At 52.9% G+C, this 23,167-nt stretch overlaps 1 protein-coding gene across 1 annotated transcript; it reads right to left on the minus strand.

Moving 5' to 3' along the window:
• Nucleotides 1–21,010: 21,010 nt before the first annotated feature.
• Nucleotides 21,011–21,723, minus strand: LOC149809578 (guanylate kinase 1-like). The gene is made up of 2 exons (XM_089994754.1): nucleotides 21,621–21,723; nucleotides 21,011–21,369 (listed from the first exon to the last, which is right to left on the minus strand). Exons 1-2 carry the CDS (start codon nucleotides 21,721–21,723, stop codon nucleotides 21,011–21,013), a joined length of 462 nt encoding a protein of 153 aa, XP_089850880.1.
• Between the last annotated feature and the right edge of the window lie 1,444 nt (nucleotides 21,724–23,167).

A 23,167-nucleotide genomic window follows, 5' to 3' on the forward strand; every position in this document is an offset into this window, starting at 1 on the left:
CATGACCGTCGTGTTGGCGCTCGTGGCCATATCTATTACCACAGGTGCGGGATGGTTTGTGAAAGGCGCTCGTACAACATTAATTGAATAGTTGTTGTTACCGTCATTTCACTGACATTTTACGACGGCCATCGTGCTTTGCCAACTTCGACAACTTGCTAAAGGTTTCTTGAAACGCTCGGAATAGGAAGGGGCAGTAACACATGCTCACAAGAGAAAGATTGATTGTGACACCGTTGGTGTCTCTTGTCGTTCTGCCGGTCTCTGTTCCTTGGGAGGTACTCTGCCGCACATTCGGTGCCATTGTAGCCAACAATACGCTAGTGACGCAGTGACCACCGTTGCAACCATTCCAAAATTGCCGTTCCCTGAGCATGTTGCAAATCCTGTGCCTGAGTGGTGAAGTGCTCTAGACCAGCCTGGTTTCCCGCAACATTTGCGTTACAGCAGCAGCCTGTTGCCAGCGTGCGGCATGTGGCCTGTACCACTTAGTTTCACCGCACCCTATCTCCAATTACTGGTTGGCGATGGTTTTGCTTACAAAATGACTTTCCAACGCGCAAGTTTGGTTGCCAGAAGAAGTTTATGTAGCAGATTTCAAACATTACATTCTAGGAAACAGCCAGACCGTTGTAACTTGGTTTGTAATGGCTCAGGAGCTGAGCAGCTGCAAACCAGATGACAGAGGTCGGCATTCTCATGTCTCTTGACCAAACTCGGTTCGTGCAGTATTGTATTGTGCCAGATCATCCAGGCCCTGTGTGTGATGAGAGACAGACCCAGTCAATGTCCTCCACTTCGGTGGAACAGATGAACCAAGAGACATCGAGTACTACGCCACCGTTGTTGTTTCAGAGTCCAATGCCGGCAGCTTCTGCTCGCAAGTCTTCCGAATCATGACCAAAATCCCATCTTGTAGAAATTCAACTCTGGTGATTTGTCACGTACACCATGGACGACCCTCAGACGTTTGTGAGCAAGTCCTCAAGGTTTACGCCAGGCCATGAGTCTGCTTTTCCAAGGGCACTGTCATGGTCCCATCATGTAGTGTTACATAGACAGAAAGAATACTATATTACATCCCCTCCAGCTCTCACTGACATCGCCAGAATCTTGAGCAGCTCCATCCCCAGCTTGCCCATGCGACCAACATCAATGGTTCAAAACATGTGGTCAAGATGAAAGACATGTTACAATAAACATGTAATATTAACCTGGTGGGATCAACACAACACACGAACAAATCAATTGCTGCTGTTAACCTGTTGATTGCATCCGCAGGTGTGTCAGCAGTCTGCAAGAACTCAGCCTTGGGAGCTGGGAGTGAATGCTGCCCAGGTACGTCCTTGCATCCCTCGCCGTCTTGCCAGAAAGGTGTCGAGCCGTTGAACTCGGCACAAAGAATTCTCATCCGACGTTGACCCTATGCTGCCCATTTTCATGAAGGCTGGCCCTGATGCTTTCCTTCCTGCCTAGGCAGGTACAGATGCGGTTTCGTGCTTCTGGGTCGACAAGCGCATATTACCAACTCAGTTGTAGCTGTTGCTTGCTTTGCACTGCCACACATTGTAGTGTCAGCCCATTGGGTCACCAAAACGCTTCACCTGCAACAGTGGTTTGGGGTAGTATGGGGGCACACCCTATGACGAGTTGCCAATGAATGTTATTTCGTCTCCTTGCATGCCGAGTTACAGACATGCCCCTCGAGCTTGTTCTTCGCCATGCAACCCTGAAGGGAGCCATAACCTACCCTTATGGCTTCCTGCCCACATGAGTGCATTGTTCCCTCTTCTGTACCCTGATGGTTCCATGCTACCTAAGCCGCTTGGGCACACTCTTGTATTGCTGTTAAGGCCTGGCGTGATTCCCAATTGTTCGATTGAACCATTTATTTGATAGTCCTGTCAAACTATCCTTGGACAGTCGTTCCCTGACATAAACCTCGTCTGTTAGATAAAGCTACCACATAAGTCAGGTCTGAGACATTCAACGAATGCTGTTCCCCACCATTTTGAGGGCTTCCTTCCCTTCAGCCTCATTGCCTGCAATCACCTGTAACACTACGTGATATGAATGTGGTTGTTTTGTGTAGGGTCTGTGGTTGGGACGCCATGCAGTGACAGGGCATTCGGAGCTGCCGGTTCATGCCAGCTTGTTCCACGCTTGAGCGAGTTCGGGTACAAGAACCCTGGAGCACTGTACTGCAAGTTCACCAAGTGCGACGGCAACTACCGCTGCTTTGACTACAACCCCTGCACCAATGACTCCTGCTCCGCCGGCCGATGCACGCGCGTTAAGATCGCGGTAAGTCCCCCCTGGCCATTTATGGTATTGTCCATAACTTCCTCTTATGGATGAACCCGTGGAAGCGCTACCGTAGTATTTCTAATGGTTGGGCAAAGTGCTGGACAGCGTGACAGCTTGACAATTGTGTCTCGGTTTTCTCATTGACCCGAATGTTATATAGAGTTAATATGATTAAAGAAACCTATAGGTACCTGGACTTGCCTAGCGCGACGCGTGACCATCCAACCATCAGACAATACAACTGTAAAGATCTGACGGTGTGATGCCTGTATCGTGCATGCTCGCCATACTCTGTCCAGGCCATCTGTCTCCCCGAGCATTAGGCTTGGTGCCTGTACAAGTCCAAGTGCGTGCCCTCAGCGACTTGGCAGGATCTTCGATGTATTCGTTTGACAAGGGCTGCATGCATCACTCACAATGTATTGATGATGATGGTGATGTATCTTATCCGACTTCGAATGTGCTGTCGTTGTTTCTTGTTGTCTATTTCCTGCCATGATCTATGTGATGTAATGATGGTGATGTGTTTTATCCGACCGCTGACGTTCCATGAGCTGTATCACTTCGAATGTGCTGTCTTTGTTGCTTGTTGACTATTTCCTTGACTATTTCCTGCCATCATCTATGTGATGATTACAATGATGTATTGTTTTACAACACTACCGCATCCTCATGATATATGCAGTTACTTCATTGCACCTGTAGTGATGCTGCGATCTCAAGATTATCTTGACAAGATAGCACGCGGGAGGAGCGTATGATATTGAGTATTGTGCCTTGCCTCCACAATCAAGTCCATCAACACGCTGTGCAATGCCATCTGTGTTTCCTGGTGCGTCTACCAGTGAGCTTTCCAGCATCGGTAGCTGCGTACTTGAACGAAAGAAAGCGTATGCATCTATGCAAGGTGAGAAACAACTGGGGACGGACTGTTTGATGTGACCCGCTTGCCAAACGCCAAGCACGGATCATAGCTTTTTGCGGGTGAACACCTGGCTGTGACAATCAGAGATTCATGACAAGCATGAGAAGAGAGAGAGGGCTAGGGAGAGTAGGCTTGCACAGCAGTAGGCACTGTTTTGAGGACTGAGGCTTGCTGTATGAGCCGGCGTTGTTGCAACTTGCTCACAGGAAGGGTGTCAGCTGATTGACTTGGCCTCATGCCACCTGCAGGGCTGCGTGCCTTGCAACCCCCTTGCCAGGAACTGCAACGATTTAAAAGCTTGCACCATCGACTCTTGTGATGGCCAGGGCAAGTGCATCCACACCAAGAAGCCGGTACGTGCTCCGAGCCGGCTGCCAAAGATACCTTGCAGTGCCCAACATGCATGTTATGTCGACAAGGGTTGGGCGGCACTTGCAGGTCTCGTGACTCCCAACAGGTCCATGATGATTCACTGATGGTGATAATGATGAATCTTTTTACAACACTACCGCATCCACACAAACATTTGCAACTCCAAGATCTACTTGGGATTCAGTGCTACCAATACTGTCCCTCGAGAAATGCATACCTGTACCAGGCTCACTAATGTTGCTGACAGGGCGCGGTCTGAATGCGCCACTTAACAGAAGGCTTGGTGTGCCAAGTTCGCCGTTGGGCGAAGGGGCACCACAGTGGTGAATTTGTTGGAAAACCACAGTCGCATCTTCTCCAGACCACTTCGGGCAAAGTGTGGAAACTCCACTGCCTCGTGTATAGCTGCATGCTGTTTGTTCGACGGGCCAATCATCAATAACGACAGAGACCTTTACAGAGACCTTTACATCTCTAGAGCAACCCTTGAGGGACGCTGCACATCAGATAGCGCCCCACCATGGTATCATTGTCAGACAATGCCATAGGCTATCGCACTGCGGCTACCTTGTTAGGCCACACCATACGTTCGCAATGCTGTACATAATAATGACCTCCTGCCCTCTTGGATTCCACATGAGCCACTTGAGGTGACAGCTTCGATATTAGACCATCTATTAGACCATGTCGACAATGGTTATTCATCAGCCTCAGTGGATAGCGAGCCACAACTTGTCGGAGGGCGGTCTGTACAACGACCACACAGATGCATTCCGTCGTACTTCTGCTGACGCTGTGTTGATTTTGATTGCAGGGCTGTGCATGAGGCGCTGTGAGACGCGTTGTCCATTGTCAGCGAGGGGGAAGCTTGCAGCCCTAGCAACCCGTGTGTTTCACGGGCACAGATGCCTGAAATGCATAAATTTTGACAGAAAAGTGGGTCAAAACCCAATCTGGCGGAGCTCTGGGAGCTCGTAGAGTTTGATGGAGACTGTGACAGCCTGTGAAGCCTTGTTCTCGCATGCATTTGCTGCATCGACAGCTGAGTATCAAAGTTTCATTCCTGCAATCGGCGCTTGGTGCTGCAGGGACAAATCCTGTGTGCTTGCATGACACACTGGCCTGGTTTGTTTTGGGCCTACCTGCATGTCTGTAATGTTGATGTATGTTGATGTATCTCATAGCCCTGTGCAAAGCTTGTGAGTGGTTGAATTCCGTTTTGCGACCCTGAAATCATGCAGGCCCCAGGGGACAATCAACAATGCTCTTTGCCGTTTGGCACTGATGCTATCGCTCCATGCATGTCAGTGCTGGCCTGTGTGTCTCAGACTTTGCAGGTACACCACGCTTACCTGTTGGCTATGCTCATGGTTGTTTCTTCCTTGGATGCATTCATTGTTGAGTGTGGGGATTGACTTTTTGTCATTGGTATCATTTCCCCCAGCCAGGCAATTCTGTGGTACGGCACCAAGCCGCGGGTGCACACAAAGCCACTGTTTCGCGTGTGTGCTGGGTGGCGAGTTATCACTTGTAGGTGTCGACCACGGAGATGAACTGGTGCTTGGCTTCTGCATGTGCATGACTTCATCGTTCTGACGGCCGGCAAAGGACGTGCTGGCAGCATTAGCGGCGATGTGGCAGTTCTCAGCTCAGCACGTGACAAATCAGAAGAGCTTTCTTCTTGATCAACTGGAAAGATTCTGTTGTTCACAAGTATAGATTCGCGTCTGTCGCCAAGTCGAATAACTTGTGTGGACAACTTTGCGCTGTCCTGAACGTTGTCTACATGTGTGTGGCAAAGTGAAGACGCGACGAGGATGTTGTCCTTACATTGTGATCGGCGATCTTTGCGTGGGGACATTGCTAGCGATCATGTATTGCGAAAGCGCTGCGATCCCCGCTTTCAGCAGACGACATGTGAAGCTTGAACACGTTCGCTCATTCAGCGCGGGGTAGTACTTAAATACACGGTTTGCACTGCATTGCAATTCAGGCACCATACTGGCAACTCATAGCTCTTCGGTACTCGACTCTTCCAGCAAACTTGTTCTTCCTGCAACAACGAAGATGATCGTCGCCCTCGTGTTGTGTGGCTTGTCGATGGTCGCATTCGCAGGTACGGCTTTGCACTGCGGTACCACCTTGCATGGCCTTGAGCGTGCGTGCGCACGATTCTTCAAAGAACCAAGCATAGCATTGCACTCGTTGGGTGTCCGTTGCACTTGAACGACTGTATCAGAGACTGCCTTTGGAGGACAATCTTTCTTGGAGAACGTACGCATCTCTGTGGATACGCGAGTGTTTGTGAAAAGACAATCGAACGTCACGTACGGGTGCCCGTGCTTTGGCGCACACGATTAGCTGACTTCGACCTCGCACGCTTGCCATGTGGCGCCACCAAACGGTACGCCGCTGTGCAGATGCGCGTGTGTTAGCGACATCCGACCCATTTGCAATGATTCCAGCATCTCCCGATGTCGTGATGCCCGTCGCCACTCCCCAGGACAGCACGCAGTCGTCCTCTGCAACCTGCACAGCCGTTGCCAAGACGTTTTCCCAGACCTCGTCTGTCAATGCAGTGGTGTCCGCAGGTCCGCTTCATTACAACCATTCATAATTTGGCATATCTGCGCAGCTCGGTCGCCATCCTGGCTTGCGCCCTTGCATCAGGTCACCTATTCAGATCCTAGGCGCGAGTCTCGTGGCTGGCATCTTGCGCCTTGTCGGCGTTGGATAGGAGGTTGACTTTCTTCAATCATTGGTCCCGAGCAATGCGTAGGAAGTTGGGATCGATTCTGATGCAACCAATGGTCGCTTTGGTCAATCACATGCAGCTCCACGGCAGCGTGTTGCTACTGCCTATATGATGCTACCCACATCTATCGATTGACTCGCGCCAATGCGTCACGCGTAGTCTCGTGGCCGGCGAGATGAAAGCGCGTGTGCAATATTTGCCGTTTTTGTGTCTCTCTGCAACCTCATGAAACAACCACGATGACCACGCGCTTGCTGAAGGCAGTCTGTGCATATGCAGCTTCCAAAGCAGCTGCCATGTCTTGCGGGGGAGCAGACGTGCTGACTGTTGCCGAGACAGTATCCTCGGGACTCGCGGAGGCGTGCGCACGTGCGATCGCGGAAACTTCCACCTCGTGCGCATCCACAGGCAACAGCAAGGCCTGCGCTGCAGCCGAAGCTGACATCACCGCCACCGCTACCGCCATTGGTCAGGCAAGTGATATAAAATCAGCCTCCTGTGTTTCAAAATGTTCGGGGTACTATGAACAGAACACATCGCAACCCTCTGTTCCACATGTTCACAAGTCAGCACACACGCTGGTCGCGCCCAGGGGTACAATTTGAGGGCACAGGACTAATGAAGAGGCATTTCCCATCAGGCTTTGCCTCCACTCTATGAATTTTGCACGCTGGGCAGTGGCCGCGCGCCGAGCCGTACATGTCACAGGCATAGGGCGTGGTGATTCGCATGATGGGCGTGGTGAGAATTCATCAAAGTGCTGTGAAACAAATGTGAAGAAGCTGGTGCCTGGTACGGATTCTCGACAGTATTTGCACCAACCAGCGGCCTCTTCATCCATGTTTCGCACAGCTCTTTGAAAGCGTCTCACCACGCCTGTTGAATCATCAGGCCTTGTGCCCACGACATGCATTGCTGGGCAGTGTTCCCATTTGTCTTGCAGACAAGCTCTGATGGTGGCCAAACAAATGCATGAAAATGAATGCGTTGATTAAGCTCTGGCATGTTCGAACGCATGCAGTGCATTCCCAGGCAATACAAATGTATGCCATGAGGTGCTAGTGATATTCAGAATACAAAGCTGATGTGGTTACGCAAAATATAACGTCGGGACCTTCCCTTTCGTGAAATTAGCCAATGGACAGGGTTGATCACCCAAATGATATGTGCGTTGACATGCATGAGGTTGCGCATGCTTGCCATGGCCAGAACATCGGTCGGATAATATGTTTGGCACCTGAGATTCTAAGCGTCCACCCTCAAGCACTGATTGACAATCTATCGCATGAACCTGACTTCATCCCAAGAAAAGCATGCAATTCTGATGAAATGCCTACTGAAAGCCAGCGCTCTGGTCCTCATATCACAGGCCTTACAACTTTTGTTAGACTATGTGGTTGTCCCAGGATGACTGCCTGTTTGTGTCGTTTACAAAGGAGGTTTGGGGGCCATTCAGCCCAGATGACCTAACGCAATCGATCATATGCTAATGGGATGTACCTGGGAGTGTTGTCAATGGAATCGAGTACCTTGAATGGATCTTCAATATTCTCATAAACTGCAAGCGTTCTCCCCGCAGGTGACCGCAAGCGCCTTTGCCCAGGCTGCAGCCCAGTGCAACTGCCAGGTGGACGCTGGTGTGATGACTGGTGAGGTTGAGGCGGTGGTTGCTACCGCACATGCCCAGGCCAAGTCCGCAGTCTGCGTCACAGGTGCTGCCTTTGCCCTTGCAAAACGTTCCCCATCGTTGTATGTGCTTGTACTGGGGTACTCTAGTTTATAGATAGTCTGCGATAGTGATCATGACTCATCTGTGATGCGCCTGCTTGCCCTCCTAGCTTGCACACTCTGATTGCATGCTCGCCTTTATTGCGTAACTCGCGAGGCTTGCCTCAGGTTTTTTATTACTGCTTAGCTCGCCCACCCACCCGCTTACCTTTTTTGTTTGAGTATGCGTTACAATACAAGTCTTGCAACCATAAGATGTCAGGCACAATCTATGTAGACAGCATCCTGCCGTGCTGGAAAGTTGGTGGGTTTCATCTCCTGCACAGCTTGGGCGGGTTGGGGAATAGCAATTGAAAGAGCCTGTTGCGGCCTGTATCAAAGACACCCAATGACTTAAAGCTGAAGATTTGAACCTCATTTGGTTGCTGATATCTGCATAGCTGGGTCTCAAGGTGTTGTATACTTCCTGTTGTCTTGGCAGGCCCTTTTGAATGCGGCAAGATCCAAGTGTGTACTGCTTGTCTGGCTCCAAGACAGCAAATCGCCAGGCCGTGTGATTTGCGGGGCCAGATGCCTGAAAATTCATCCTTCCTCCATGATTATTTGGACGAAAATGGGGGTCGAGACCCAAATATGGCGAAGCACTGTGCTTGATTCGAGGAATTGTGTCTTGCAGGAGACGCTTCTGCCTCAGCTTCCAGCTATGTGGATGCCTTCTCCACCAGCTTTGTCCAACTGTTTGCCTCTGTGCGCTCCTACTCCCTCCTGCTCTGCCCCCCACATGCCTTGCGTTATCTGGTGCTGTGAATAATGATGCTGCATGTGCGTAGAGCTGTGCCAAGTACGATCGCACCAAGTTCGCGTCCCGTCATCACCCTTGTCAACATCCAACATTGCACTCACGCTCCTGAGGCGCATTGTACAGATGCGCAGCCATTTTAACCCTTATGAGTCTATCTGCCGCATATGTATGCAAATCGTATATCAATGCAAGCATAATGCATGCTTGATGCATGCATGGAGGTACATCACAGAATGGTAACGACCGAGATACGGGAACTCGCGATGTTCATGCGGTGGGTTAGGCATGTAAAGCCATCATCAATCCGGCCCCTGTGCTTGCGCGCTGAAACGACTCACCCAGAAATGTGGAACTTGGGACCACACGGCGGATGATCGTGATGCAGGGCCATGACACTGCCATACTCGTAAACGCTTGATGATTCTAAACAAACATGTTCAGTGCTTACTGCCAAGCTGGAAGAGAATTCTTTGTGATTACTCCTGCTTCTTCAGCCGACCTTCCGTATCATTTCACCACTACTCAACATTAGTTGTGCGGGGTAAACCGGGTGTGGTAAAGGGCGCCAAAGTAAAACAACTAGAGTGCAGGCCATTGCCAAGTCACAGGCAACCAGCGAGGGCTGCAAAGTCTTTGTGGATGCGGCAACCAACTTCCAGACCGGAGGATCGAAAACCAGCGGCGTGGAATCTACAACAGCGGTCCTTGCCAACGACGGCACCGCCCAGGCCGTCACCCAGGGCAGCTCCAGTGGCACTGGTTCCACAGTGAGCGGCTCGGTATGATCTCATTATCCCTCTTATCTCTATCTCAATGATCTTTATCATCTCAAGGAGATGCTGCACCATTCTGAACATTGCTACGCCCTCCTCATGTTCATGGCCATCATTGCTACGCACCCCTCATGTCCTGCTGTCCCTGCTGGCCTGATGGCCTGGTGTGAAATTTGTGTGGCTTCTGAAGATGCCTTGTTGCCTTCCTTCTGACCAATTTTCACGAAAGGCTGGCTCGCAAGGACACCTTAGTGCATTATGAAACCTCTTGACATTCCAGAGTGCACGTGCATTGCTGCACATCTGTCAGTGCTGCTGCCCTTAGGCACGTGAAACTCTGTTTCGTGTTGGCTTCTGTCATAAGGGTTGACGTCAAATCAGCGATGACACATCCTAACCTAGGGTTGATGGATCTGTTGGGGTAGGGGGGGCACGCGTGGTCATATTCAAGTTTGGTAACTTGGTAACAACATCTTGAATGGCATGAGGAGTTGGCGCCCATGTCTCTACCTGACCATCAAGAAATGCTCAGAGACTCACACTTGCTCTAGGAGCCTTAGTTCTTCTGCTTGCCTTGCCCTGAAACGGATGCGGAATAGCTGCACCACAGATGATATCTCGTGCCCTAACAGGGGGTAAATGGCAATGTCTTTCCTTGTGCCAGTGCTGTCTATAGTCTGCACAGCTGCACTGTTGATTGCCCTGGCGCTGGTAAGTGCCTGAGTAAGGCAACAGTCACCCTGCTTGCAACTGCATCAAGCTGGCATCAGCGCCATGCTGCAGGTGGCATCCTATTACTACGCGGAGGGCACCATGCCAGACTGCGAGAGCAAGTGGTGCTCGGGCTGCTGCAAGCATGCACTCAACAACTGGACCAAGGGAGCATGGTTCAGCGAGCACTGCGGCTGCCAGTTCCGCACCGCCCCCGATGTGGCAACGTGCGACTCGTACTGAGCAACATGACACCTGCCTTACTGCGACAGGTGGCTTGCAAGTCATGGGCTTTCTTGGGATACCAGGGTTAGCACACTCATTGCTGCCCTTTCTCTGGTAGCTCCTCCCCTCCTTATGAAATCCCTCCGTGGTCGATCGCACCTTTCTAATCAGAGCAGAATCGAGCTAAGAGATCACCAGCGCTTCGCCAGAGCTTGCAATTTTGTGGGTCCAGATGCCTGAAAACTCTGTGCATCCTGGGTTTGCAAATGGGGGTCGAAACCCATTCTGGCGAAGCACTGGAGATCGCCCCATTCCCGTTTGCAGACAGCAGACTGCGAGGCTCTTGACTGGAGTCACTCCCTCTTGTTCCACTCAACTATCTTACCTGGGACGCTTCAATGGCGCTACCAGACCCCCTTTTTCTCAACCGCCGATCGTCTTCGCATTGTACGGACTATTCCCTGACCAGCCCCCTCCCCAACATGCCCATCTGCTTGGGAAGGCGAATCCATACGTGACCCCGCAAGTTGCCATCGCTTCCCAGAATGCGTTGAAGCGCTTGTGACAGTTCTGTGCGCGTGATCGTTCAGCTGATGACCCCCAACTGGCAGCAGCCCTCCAAGACCCACGTTCTCCTTCAGAGCGGCTGATTGACACATTGGTTGATGCATTGATGCCGGCCTCCATGTGAGCGAGCTTGTGTGTGTCCTGGCATACCTCATGTAATACAGATCAGACATCAAACAATTGGTCCCTTCAGCACTGTATGCATTGAATGGTGCCCATGTAGCAAAGTGATAGAGTGACACGTGTGCATGATGTCATTTGCAAATTTTGAAGACACTCTCTTGAGTGACACAGTATGACAACATTCTGCCATCTCCATGCCAGGTCTGTAAAGCTTTCCATTCAATATCGTACTCTGTCGTCATACCTTTCTTGCGCTGCATGACAGCTTTGGCAAGTCATATATGCCTGATCTAATTCAGCTGGATGTAACACGTTTGCCTCTGAAAAAAACTCTGAGAGGGGTAAAACTCTGCAAAGAGGATGTTTACATTCTGCAATGGCAACCGCATTTCTGTCGGCCTGCATGCTGCCGAACCATGAAACACGTTCTCCCAAAGGCCGACTTTACAAAACAGAGACAGAATCCATTACATTCTTACGAAGCAGAAATAGAATCCATTTCATAGAAAGATGAATCGTCGCCCGAGGCTGCAAATACATGCCGGCCTCTCACCACGGCACAAAGGCACAAGCGAGCAACGACCTGGCCTGCTTCCCTGGTTCACATTGCACCCCAGCCAAACAGAATGCATGCCCGCCTCCGCAAGTCCCATCCCTTGATTCAGCGTGCCTCCATGGCCTTGGAGCGCATGCCGGCCACAAGAGCGGCACGGCGAGTGGCCAGCTCATTATTTTTTTCAATAATCTCAAACCGTTGTGTACTCCGCTGCTCGCGCACACGTTCTAAGCTTTGTTGCCGATGCTTTTCAGCCTCTTTGGCTGTGGTTGTTATTTGCTGAGCGGCCTCTACATTTCTGTCCAGCAGTGTTGCCAGGATCTCCATCCGTTCGCTGAGTAACTGGCTCGCCTCCACGACGGTGTCTTCACTGGACAGGCGCTCTGTGGATGCAGCGTCCAGCCGAAGCTTCAGGTTTTCACCAGCCCAAGGCTTCACCTGCATGGAAATCGCTTGCCTTCGGGTGATGGTTACTGCGTCGCATGCAGATGGTGTGTCCGTTGTCACAGCTGGACGACTCTTTCACTTAGGTGCCACCAGCAGCCCATGGGGCACGCATTTGCATTGCCTGGGTATGCATGCAGTTGCCACAGCTGGACGACTTTGACATGCATGTAAACGCTGCTTACATTCACATGCTCGGTACTTTGAAATTAGCAAACAACAGACATCAGATGCGATCAAATGACAAACATCGATTTATGTAACTTCGATAGCTACGAAATCTTCATCAAAATTCTCAAAACTAGATCCATGCGGCTGCGTCAAGTGTGCCATGTGTTGTTTTGTATGTTATAATTTGCACTGTTGAAAACAAAAGAAAGAAAGGAGTCACACCACAGTCTGGGCATCCTCGCTGCCTTCCAGCTGCTGGTTACGCTGCACGATGTACTTCTGCATTGCCTCCGCACTTTTGGTGGGACGTTCCTTGGCGCCTCCGGGGCCTTGGTTGACCCAGTCTTGGAGGATTGCCTGGCAGGCCTTCTCGCGGCTGTCGTCTGCAATGCACGGGCAAGACTTCTCGTCAGCCGTTGGCGCAATGAACACGGACCAGTGGATCGGCGGCGGCTCCAACAGCTGGGTATTTGATCGCGTGTCGACGTCGATTTCTGCGATGTTGCCGTTTGGCTTGATGTCAAAGTCACACGCATCGCGGTCGAGTGAGAACGTCAACACATGGCGCCCTGGGGGGATGTGAATGACGGGGATGATGGACTCCGCAGTCACCGCGATCTCGACGAGCGGCACTTGCGGGGCTGCGCCCTCCCCGACGAGCGGAGTGGCCGGCTTGGCGCCCTTCTTTGCTGCCGCGCCTTTCGCGGGTGCTGCTTGGCCGGCGGCTTCGACTTTCAGCGATCCTGCCACGCCGGGGTGGCTGGCGACCAGGCGGATGGCGACCTGGCAGGCCTGTAGCGGAGCGAGCGCGTAGCGCCACATCGTCGCCTGACAGTTGGGGCTGTACTGGCCCTGAAAGTGCTCGGAGCGCGTGCTCGGAATCGCGGTGAACGCGTCGAGCGGCGAGTCAGACATGAGGCGGAGGCGGTACGCGGAGGGGGGGATCGGAGTGACCGCGTGCACGAGCGCCATGATTGTGTAGCCGTTATGATTTGGTTCCATCGCAAGCCCCCGTGCACATCCCAGCACCAACGCCGTCTGTGCGCCCGAGTCGTTGTTGATCAGCAGCAGCTGTGTCTGCCGCTGGAGTGCCTCAGGTGCACACCGGAACTGCACGTTCATGCAGCAGGGCTGCGGCACCTTGAAAGTGTGACGGCAGCCGACGCGCCACAGCCCGGCCGGCATCGCATCAATCAAGTCCTTTGCCTCGAGGACGTGCACCTTTTCGTCTGTGCGGAGGATCTCGGGTGCGTCCTGCAGCTTGAAATCGTCCTGGCTCCACACCGTGACGGCGTGCACGTAGTTTGGGTCGACCGTGATCCGCATGAGATGGCGGCCACGAGGCAGCTGGATGGTGGACGACGTTGCAGCGACGTGCTGCATGCGACGGACAGTTCTGTATGGACCCTTCTGCTGCCACTCGTATGCCTCGACGACGGCCTGGCAGTCCTCCGGCTGCGGGATGACGTCCCAGTGCGAAGTCATGAATGCGCGGAGCATCGCGTGCGCGACTTTTGCGTCGTCGTTGACAATTTCCATGTCGCAGATGCCAGGGTCCGAGAGCGCAGCCACCTGGCCGGCCGCCTTGTCCACAAACTGGCAGATCTCTTGCTCCTCGTATGATTTGCATGAGCTCCGTAGCCGCTGGTCGAGCGCGTCTACGGACGGCGCTTTCACGTGCACGACAAGGCAGGGCACGCCCGCGGCACGCGCCGCAATCACACCCACCGGATGCTCCTCCACGACGAGAAATACGCCCTTGCCACCCTTGACGCACGCCAGCACCTCGTCTTTGCACAGCGCCCACCTCGCACCGGTCGTGAGCTCAGCGTTGTAGAGGTACAACCCCTTCTCTTCGTACCGCACGTATTGGAACTCGTCGATCAACTCGACGTTGTCGCACCAGGAGATCTTTGACGTTGCTACCATCATCGGCGTGACGAGGCGTTCCGGCATGGACGTCGTCAGCATCTTGATGAGCTGCGTTTTGCCAACGCCTGCAGCGCCTGTGACAAACAGGATCTTGTGGGGGGGGAGGCCAGTGCGGTGGACGTCGTTTTGAGGAGCCGGAGATAGGTTGAGAAGAAGCGAGACCGGCTCGGGGGAGTTCACGAGGAGTAGGGGAGTGGCACCAGGTTGCAGCATGTTATCGTGGACAAGACGCGTTTCATGCGCAAACATGGCCGGCTGCTGGTGCATGTTGAGTGACTGGGAGTTGGCGGCCAGCTCCCGGATCTTTACCCAGAAGGTCTCGCCGTCGGCTTGCCGCAGCCGTACCAGAGGCGTGCGCCGGTACTTCATCGTGTCCACCACCTGGTACTGCAGGTCGAAGAGCGACGACGATTCAACCGGCTTGATGGTATCTGCCAAGCGCTCCTCCAGCGTGACAAAGTCCGAGACATCTTTGACGATCTTGTCGACGTCTCCGTCGCCCGACAGCGTATACGACACGTTGCTATAGCATGCGCGGACCTACATGTGTTGAATCCAGTCACCGCTGAGTCACTGCGACAACCTCATTCAATGCATGCAGGGTGGAGATTTATTAGCTATACACAGGGAAATGGCCGGATTTACGACATGCTGACTTGAACCACCCACCTTGCAATGGCTCAATCGACAGCCCAGACGGCCCTTGACATGGTGAAGGGCTCGAACATATCAAAATTTGACATGTCATGCGAATTACATAGCACCAAACCCAGCATACCCCCCTGCAGTAGTGTATTTTCGGGGTGACAAGGTGGCTGCCCCCTCGACCCCCCCCGACCCTTGGCCGAGAGGGGGGCTCCCCCCGCCCTCCTGACATCATGCACAAGTGCAATTGCTATGTTTTTGCGGTGGTCCCCTGCCCTGGTGTGCTGTGAAGCCGGAGATACAGTCCTATGAATGATTGCCATATACGTGCACGTAGGCGCCATGCCACACAATCAAGCCCCCACGTGCACAGACGAAACAGTTGCACCAGCTTGCAGCGTGGTTTTTTTAGCATATGTGGCTTCACATCACTCCCGAAAGCTCATGGCCTGTAGCGTCTATCACGGGTAGTTGGGCCCAAATGAAGTCATCCCATACTTCGCGCGAAAACCTGTTGTGGTGTAGCCCATCTTTGAGCTGCGACTGTGGTCTGGAAACTCAAGTTCTCGAAATCCCGCCGGTATCAACATTGTAGTACGCTCCGAGTTCTGTCTATAGAGCCTTCATACGTCTCCATACGAGCTGATTAAGGCGCAGTACCCTATGGCCAAAGTCATGAGTATCCTCGGCACTCCCGTAACCACAACTTTCTCAATACTTGTCCGATTGTAAATTTAAAAATATGTACAGACGCGTCTCGGCCCGGAGCGTTTACCGCTCTTACCTACTCATTTCGCGCTTTTTCAGCACATTTGCTCAACGTCTTGACCCTCTACGGGCGATGTGAAATCCGCGAAAAATTTATCTGCCAAAGTATGCACAACTAGGTCAAACACTCCCGACAGAGCTAAGATTTGTTTTGATCACTGCTTTCAATAAGACCGGTCGCATTCAATTCCGTTGTGTGAGGGCTTCGGAATGGGCGCGACGTTTGTGTGAGAAAAGTGTGATGGTGACGTCAGGATCACCCGCCAGCTCAGTGGCATAAACCGTGTATAGCTAATAAATCTCCACCCTGTGTGCTCCTCATCTCTACCACAGTGCACAGCTTAGTAGTTCTTGGTGCGACCTGGCTCTTCATGCATGCGGTCAGTTCTGAACAGCTACTCCCTGTCATCGCTCTCAAGCGTTGCATTGATCCGCATCAAATCTACAGTCTTGCAGCCATTGGAATGCGTGCGACAGAGGCTGCACTCTCCGGTTACGGGATCTACAAAAGAAGGCTACGACGATGCAGCCTTTGGGAAAATGGGTCAAATGGGACCTGCGCCCGCGCTCAAGAGTAGAAGCCGTGGAACATCTACATGGTGCACACAGGTTCCCGTTTCTATTTGCCCCGCGTGGTGTGCAGCGGTTTGTCAGACCGGGTGATTTGCAGGACTAAACGCCCTAGAAAATACATGAACTGTAGGGACAGGTTTGGGGATCGGAACCCAATCTGGCGGAGCACTGTTGGCGTTAGAGTTTCCACCAGCAAACGCACCTCCTGGTTGTACTTGTCCCACAGTGCAAGCCTGTTCCTCACATTCTCTTCGGTGTCGTCGTGGCGCACGGTGAGGCGTGCAAGGATGGTCTCGTCCACCGTGCCGTCCGCCTTAAGTGGTTTTACGGCGGCTGACATCGCTGGAGGTGCCCCAGGAGCTGGGGAGGGAATGTGATACGGTCTCAGGCCCTGGTCATGGTCCACTCGCCTCCACTTGGTTCGGTCAAACACCATTGCATGCTTTACCGTGAGGAAGATCACCTTCATTCCAAGGCCAACGTTTAGGTGAGGGTTCTGTACGGCACTGACGCACATGCGCTGTGCCGGTGCATCCCTTGACATCGCATACAATCGACGACATTCAGATCAGCCTTCATGAGATGTCATGGAAGTGGAGCTCTCACTGTAGACTGTGGAGCACCTGGTCTGAAGAAACATTGAGGTTCACCGCTGAAAAGATGATACTACAGTAGATAAGGCATGCCCTTGGGAATGTCTGCAGATGTCCATTCTCATGGACTCCCAGACAGGTGCGTATCGTGGAAGCGGAGTCATTGTTCCCTGGCCAAACGCAAGCACAACAACACAGCATCAGTGTTGGAGGAACGGACCTTGTCAGGGAAGATGCCTTTGCTGGTGAGAAAGTCTATCTGGGCCTTGGTGTGCGGATAGCCATCGAGCAAGAAGCCCATGTCCGCGACGTCCGCCTGCGACAGGCGCTGATACACCATGGCATTGAAAATGTCGTCCGGGACGAGCCTTGACGCGTCCAAGTACTGCTTTGCCTTCAACCCCAGCTTTGTGCGCTGGCGCACCTCCTCGTACAACAGGTCTCCTGCACCATAAGAGAACTTCCCTGGCAGGATGTCCACAGTTGAGCTATTGCCGCATACCAAGTTCACCCCAATCTGCACCTCTCCAGCTGCTGCTGGTTCCGCAGCAGGTGCAGTGATTCGCCTGATTGGGCCCCAACACCTTCCTTTGTTCCCAATATTCATGCATTTTCCGGCATGTAGACCCGCAAGTCTCACTGACTTGCAAAACGCTGACCAGCCGGCAGAGGGTGCGCACTGTCAACCGTACATCATCACTTGTAGCTAGCAACAGCAATGGCCTCGAGGAAACCCGACTTTTGTATGTGGCATGCGTGCGGTGGCCAAGGGCACAATACGAGGAACAACGTGAGCGCGCCTGCATTGACGTGCTTCATGCCAAAGCTCTTGGCGAGCTTCATCGCCGCGGTTGTCTTGCCAGCAGCGACAGGTCCAAGGAGCATCATGTTGAGCGGCCGTGACCCATGCACACGCTTGCTCTTGTCCCACAGCTGCGAGCCAAAGCCCCACACGTGGCAGGGGGGAACGATCTCTTGGAACTTGTCCGCAATAGCCTCCATCATGCGGAAGTACGACGACTCTGGTTTCTCCGCGAGCTTGATCATGGCGTCCCACAGCTCAGGGCTGCTGTGAGCTAGGTCCACCTCCGCCTTGACAACGTCGTAGAACTGCTGGACGGCGTCTTCCGCAGCGTAGCCGACTGGGGGTTCGCTCCCGAGCTCGGAGCGCACCAAGCTCATGAGATGCTCATCGTTCGCGGGGCCGAGATGGATGGCATAGCCCTTAAGGCCGAAGTCGCGGATGGCTCGCACGGCCGCTACGCTCTCCGCCTCAATGAGGCAGATGCGCCCGTCCGCAGCAATTCTGCGCATGCTCCTTCGATGTCTCAGTCTATCTGATCTATCTAGCCTATGCCCCGTTGGTCAGCACTCCTAGCCTCTACGAGAGGCGACCATTGCAGACTTGGCACACTATGCTATTGGCTTGGCATAGTGTGTCAACTGTACTGTTGACAACAACAGACTATACTATGGTTGTCTTAGTATAGTTGCCTTTATTATCGTTACTTCCGAGTTGTTGACTGTCAGCTCGACACTCGCCAGCTGGTCATGAGTCAACTGCTGCAGAATACTCGTCGTGTCATGTAGATTGTTGCTTGGTGTGCTTTAGTTGCAACCCAAGCAACGTTGAGATCACCTCGAGGCAGTGCTGATGGAACATCTGACAGCTGTTTGCAGCCTCGGCACACGCCTATATGGACCAAATGTTCCATGTGGGACAGACAAACAGACCATCAGCAGATGCTGTCTTTGAAGGAGAGCATTTCTGCACTCGTTCGATGACTTGCACAGAGAGTGACACTAGCGTACCTTCGAATGTCGACATACGACAGCGCACAAGAATGCCCCATCACCACCTCATCGTGCACCAAGTGCCCCTTTCGCCGGAGCTCCTGCAGAAACTCCTGATCCACTTGCCGGTACAGACCGCCTTGCATGCCAGGATGAGTCGTGTAGATTGGGGGAAGCTCAAAGCCATTGGGGTACAGCGTCAGCATGCGCTGAATAAGATGCCGCTTGCCGCTGCTAAATGGCCCGGCGATGATGAGCGGGTCGGGGGTGGGTGTGATGTGATGTTTGAGGATGGCGGCCAGGCAGTTGCGGATGTCCGTCACGGCGAGAGTGAGCTCATCGTCGATGACGGTCGGCACGCGAGCTATAAGGAGGTTTTCGCACGTTGTCGCTGCTGCATTGATGGCGAGGGCCATCCCTTCTTCTGGCATGCGGTCATGTGCTCGTATGATGCGCTCTCCTTCGCTTGGTGTCACCTGTATATGCTTTTTCTGAGCTCCTTCTGCACGGCCTGCTGTTGCGCAGTGCTTCGCCAGAATGGGTTTCGACCCCCATGTTCTTCCAAAAAAACCTCATTTATTTCTGGGTATGTGGACCCAAAAATGCAGAGGGACTGGCGACGCACTGCTATTATTTGAACTGTTGAGACAGCTGGGCATGGAAAGAGGTGCCCACGGCCCTCTTGCCGAGGTGTGGTCGGCATGAATCGCTTGTAGTTTCAAACCTCTGTCAGGTGCCATTAATCAATTGATGTCCGCCGTGTCACGGATGTCTAGCTTGTACCGGATGTCTGGGAGGGAAGTCTGTTTTCAATGCCGTGCCAGCACCGTTCCCCTCACAAGAAGGGCTGGCTATGTACATCGGACCGCTCGAGAGCCTGGCCTTGCGTTCCGGTGTACATGGCAGAAAAGGGCATGCTCGTCAGATGGACCCTCAGATAGGCTCGAATGCCAAACGCAGTATCTATCACATCGGCATATAGTGGACGACATCACCTGAGGCTTCAGTATCGCTAGCAGCCCTTCCAAATCTTTGCATCGCCCGCCCCACGATCGTCCACAGGGTTTCAAGCACAACACCAACGTACGCTCATGAAGGCGCAGCCGTGGCACCAACACAAAGCGTGTGCGCCAGTGTTTTGCCAGAAGGGAGTTTCAACCGCATTCCGCCCCCAAAAACCATGTATCTTCACGCGCTTCAACCCAAAATGCACTCGGCCTGGCAAAACACGGGTGCGCTCGTACCTGAAGGATGAGCTGTCTGAGGTTAGGCCCAGCTTGCACCATCTCCAGCGCCTTGTCATCGCTGACGGTCACCAGAGCAATCTTCCCGTGTTCCTTGTACATGGCCTCAGCATCAACGATGCTCGTACAGTACGTGTCCCCCGATTCCTCGCGCCAGCTCAGAACCTTGCCCTCCGCTTGGAGCTTCTCGAGGTCAGCGAGCTTCAGAAAGCGGAACGCCTCGCCGTCTTTTTCGTTCTTCTCAGGCTTGCGCGTGGTGCACTCCAGAATATTGCCCAATTTTGTGGGGAACGTCGCTATGAGCTGCTCCTTGATTTGCTCTACGTTTGAGAGCAGTGGGTGGCCGACCAGATAGATGACGCGGATGTTCCTTGCAGGCTCTTTTGAGTTTGCGTCTTCCTCACCTGCACCGCGCAATGCAGCGCCATTCGGCATGATGCTGACGATGATGATGACTGCACCCAATGACTGCAAGTGCTGGGCGGGTGGTGAACAAGGCAGGATTCATCACCAACACGCTTTGGGAACTCAGCATCGCCCTATGCAGGTACAACGCTGTGAAGTACCGGCGCTCTCTTGGGCTTTTGGCTCGTGCAAGCTGCAGCGCGTTCAGGGCAGGCTTGCGTTGTGATGCGAACTTGAGTGTCAGGTTGCTTTTGGCCAGTGCCGTCTTCTTGTTCCTGCTCTTTTCTGTGTGATGATATAATGTTGATGATGGTGATGCGTCTTGCAACACCAATGCACCCACAAGGACTAGGGCGATACTTGAGCGATACTTGAGATCCTCACGCCCTGCACCTCCGACAATGTGACATGCATACCCAACCCATGATGCGACGCTGAAGCCGCATTGAGAGTACAGGCAACTGACAGCCAGCAAAGTGCAAAGCGAGATCACTGCCAGCACTTTGATAGAATGGGGTTTGAACCCCAGTTCCGCCCCAAATATCATGCATATTCAGGGATACAGACCCACACATCTGCCTGGCGAAGCACCGATCTCTACGCACCTGTTGAGATGTCCTTGAAAACGTCGGGTCGGTACTTCTTGGCAATGTCGATGAGATGCTCTGTTGTCATATTGATCTTGTCGTTGGTCACGATCTCGTTGTAGAACCCGGCCTTTGCGACTTGGGCAATCTGCCGCCTCGCCTCGAGAAGGTATTTGGAGATAGCTCGCTCGGTCTCGGTGAGGTGCGTCGTCACTCGCGCATGGTACTCCTCAATGGATGGCGGAGCAAGGAAAATGGACAAGCAGTCTGTGCTTTGGTCGCGGAATTGCTGCGCTGAGGCTAGCTCAACATCAAGCAGGGGCAGCTTGCCTTGATGCATGATCGCTTGCAGCTCCTCCATTCGGACAGCTGCACGCACCAGTTCACAAGATCGTCAGCTTTGGTGCGCTGTTGTTGCGCCTCTCCTTGCAACAAAAGGGGGTAAGGGGAGCGTGTGGTGGCAAGAAAATCATGATGACATGTGTACTTGCTGCACAACGTAAGCTGGTCAAACCAACCACACAGCCACTTGTAACTTCGTAATTCAGTCAAGGCTGAAGCCCAGTGCAGCAGGTGGTCCTTATGGTTTGCGTGCATGAGCCTCCCCCTGCCTCATTGACCTCCAGAATCCGCCAAAACAGCGTCAAAAGCTGTTCGGATCATCAGTCGGCAGCGATTGCGCAAAACACCATTCCTCGCCGCACACTGATCATAAGCTGCCATCACCTCACAGAGGCAGATCCACTGTTGCTCATTGCATTAGCAAGTCTTTCCCTGCGCATGACTTTATCTGGCTGTGCAGTCACTCGCATGCCCGGTGTTTGCACAAGCGCGTGATTGAGCTGATGATGATTCATACCGTATCGTCGTGTGACCTTTTCGTGCTTGAACAGCTGCTCATGCACCTCAACAAATTGGTGCTTCATGCTGTCAAATTCCTGCTTGGTGAGTCGAACGGGCTGCATTGGGAAGGGCCTGGGAAGGATCGTGACAGGCCCCTCAGGGTCCTCATTCTCAGGCTCTGGCAACAAAGCGGTGATCGGTGGGAACACGGTGTGACGGGGCAGGTTATCCTCTCGGATATCTTCGGCTACGGCGTCAGCTTGGGGGGGGGGGGGGTCCATGGAGGTGTTTGACGATAGCACTGCTGTCATCGCAGGAGTCATGGGGCGCCTCCCCCCTGCTGTTGGCTTTGTTGACGTTCCTGGCCGGTGTTCTCTGCATTGCAATCTCCGCGTTGTACTACTTTTGTTTCTGTCAGGAATGTGCACATGCATTTTTATCGGGCGCTCGCCATGCCCACCCATTTGAGAACCATGGCTTGTTCTTGCAACACTCAAGGGGTTCTGTCTGAAATGGTGATCTCTGATCTGTATGACAGTTTACGGTCATATCAACGTCATGAACGCTGCTTAGGCAAACCCGTTGCCCTCCCTTTCAAAACGGCCTGCAACCATGCAGATCCTGCGACATTATGAAAGCTTGTATGCGGTGTCTGCTCATGTACCATCAATGTCGACGATGTCCATATAGATGCGGTAGTGTTGTGGAAAGATACATCACCACCACCGCAGGATCGATGGCGTTCAAGGTGATGTGAAGACACACCGGCTGTCATACGGGTCTGGTGGGTCAGACTCAGCCTCGTCAGTGTAAAGCTGAGGGAAAGCGAACACATCCGGGAACTCGTCCGCCAGGGTTTGCAAGAACTCCCATTTTTCGGTCGTGCACGGTCCACACAGAAGAATCGGCTTCAAGAATGGCTTTTCCACCTGGTTTGCGATGATCAGGTCGGAGTAGTCAAGAATGTAGGCAGGAATGCCATGCAGCCGGTTGCGCACGATGGGTGATAGCCGGGCAATGGCCTCCTTGATGTCCAGTAGACTTGTTTCTTGTCGCTCGTGTTCTCAACAACAATATCCACGAGGCCAGGGCTGCTTGATAGCTTGACCTGTACAGGACACAGAATGTAGAACTTGATACATGCCGAAGAAACTCCAGGCAGGCGACTGCGCTGCTCTCAAAATTAGCTCGGCGGGAAGGAGAGCTGCGTGGCGCATTGGATGTGATCCATGTCCATCGTGTAATTCCATACCGCTTGCAGTCCTGACAACGCTGTGAACGTCAAATGCAATTGTGACGTTCATCGGAAGCTCAACCACGAGAA

This window comes from Nuphar pumila, unplaced genomic scaffold (genome assembly GCF_984573655.1).
Source record: "Nuphar pumila unplaced genomic scaffold, dmNupPumi1.hap1.1 HAP1_SCAFFOLD_1009, whole genome shotgun sequence".
Lineage (NCBI taxonomy): Eukaryota > Viridiplantae > Streptophyta > Magnoliopsida > Nymphaeales > Nymphaeaceae > Nuphar > Nuphar pumila.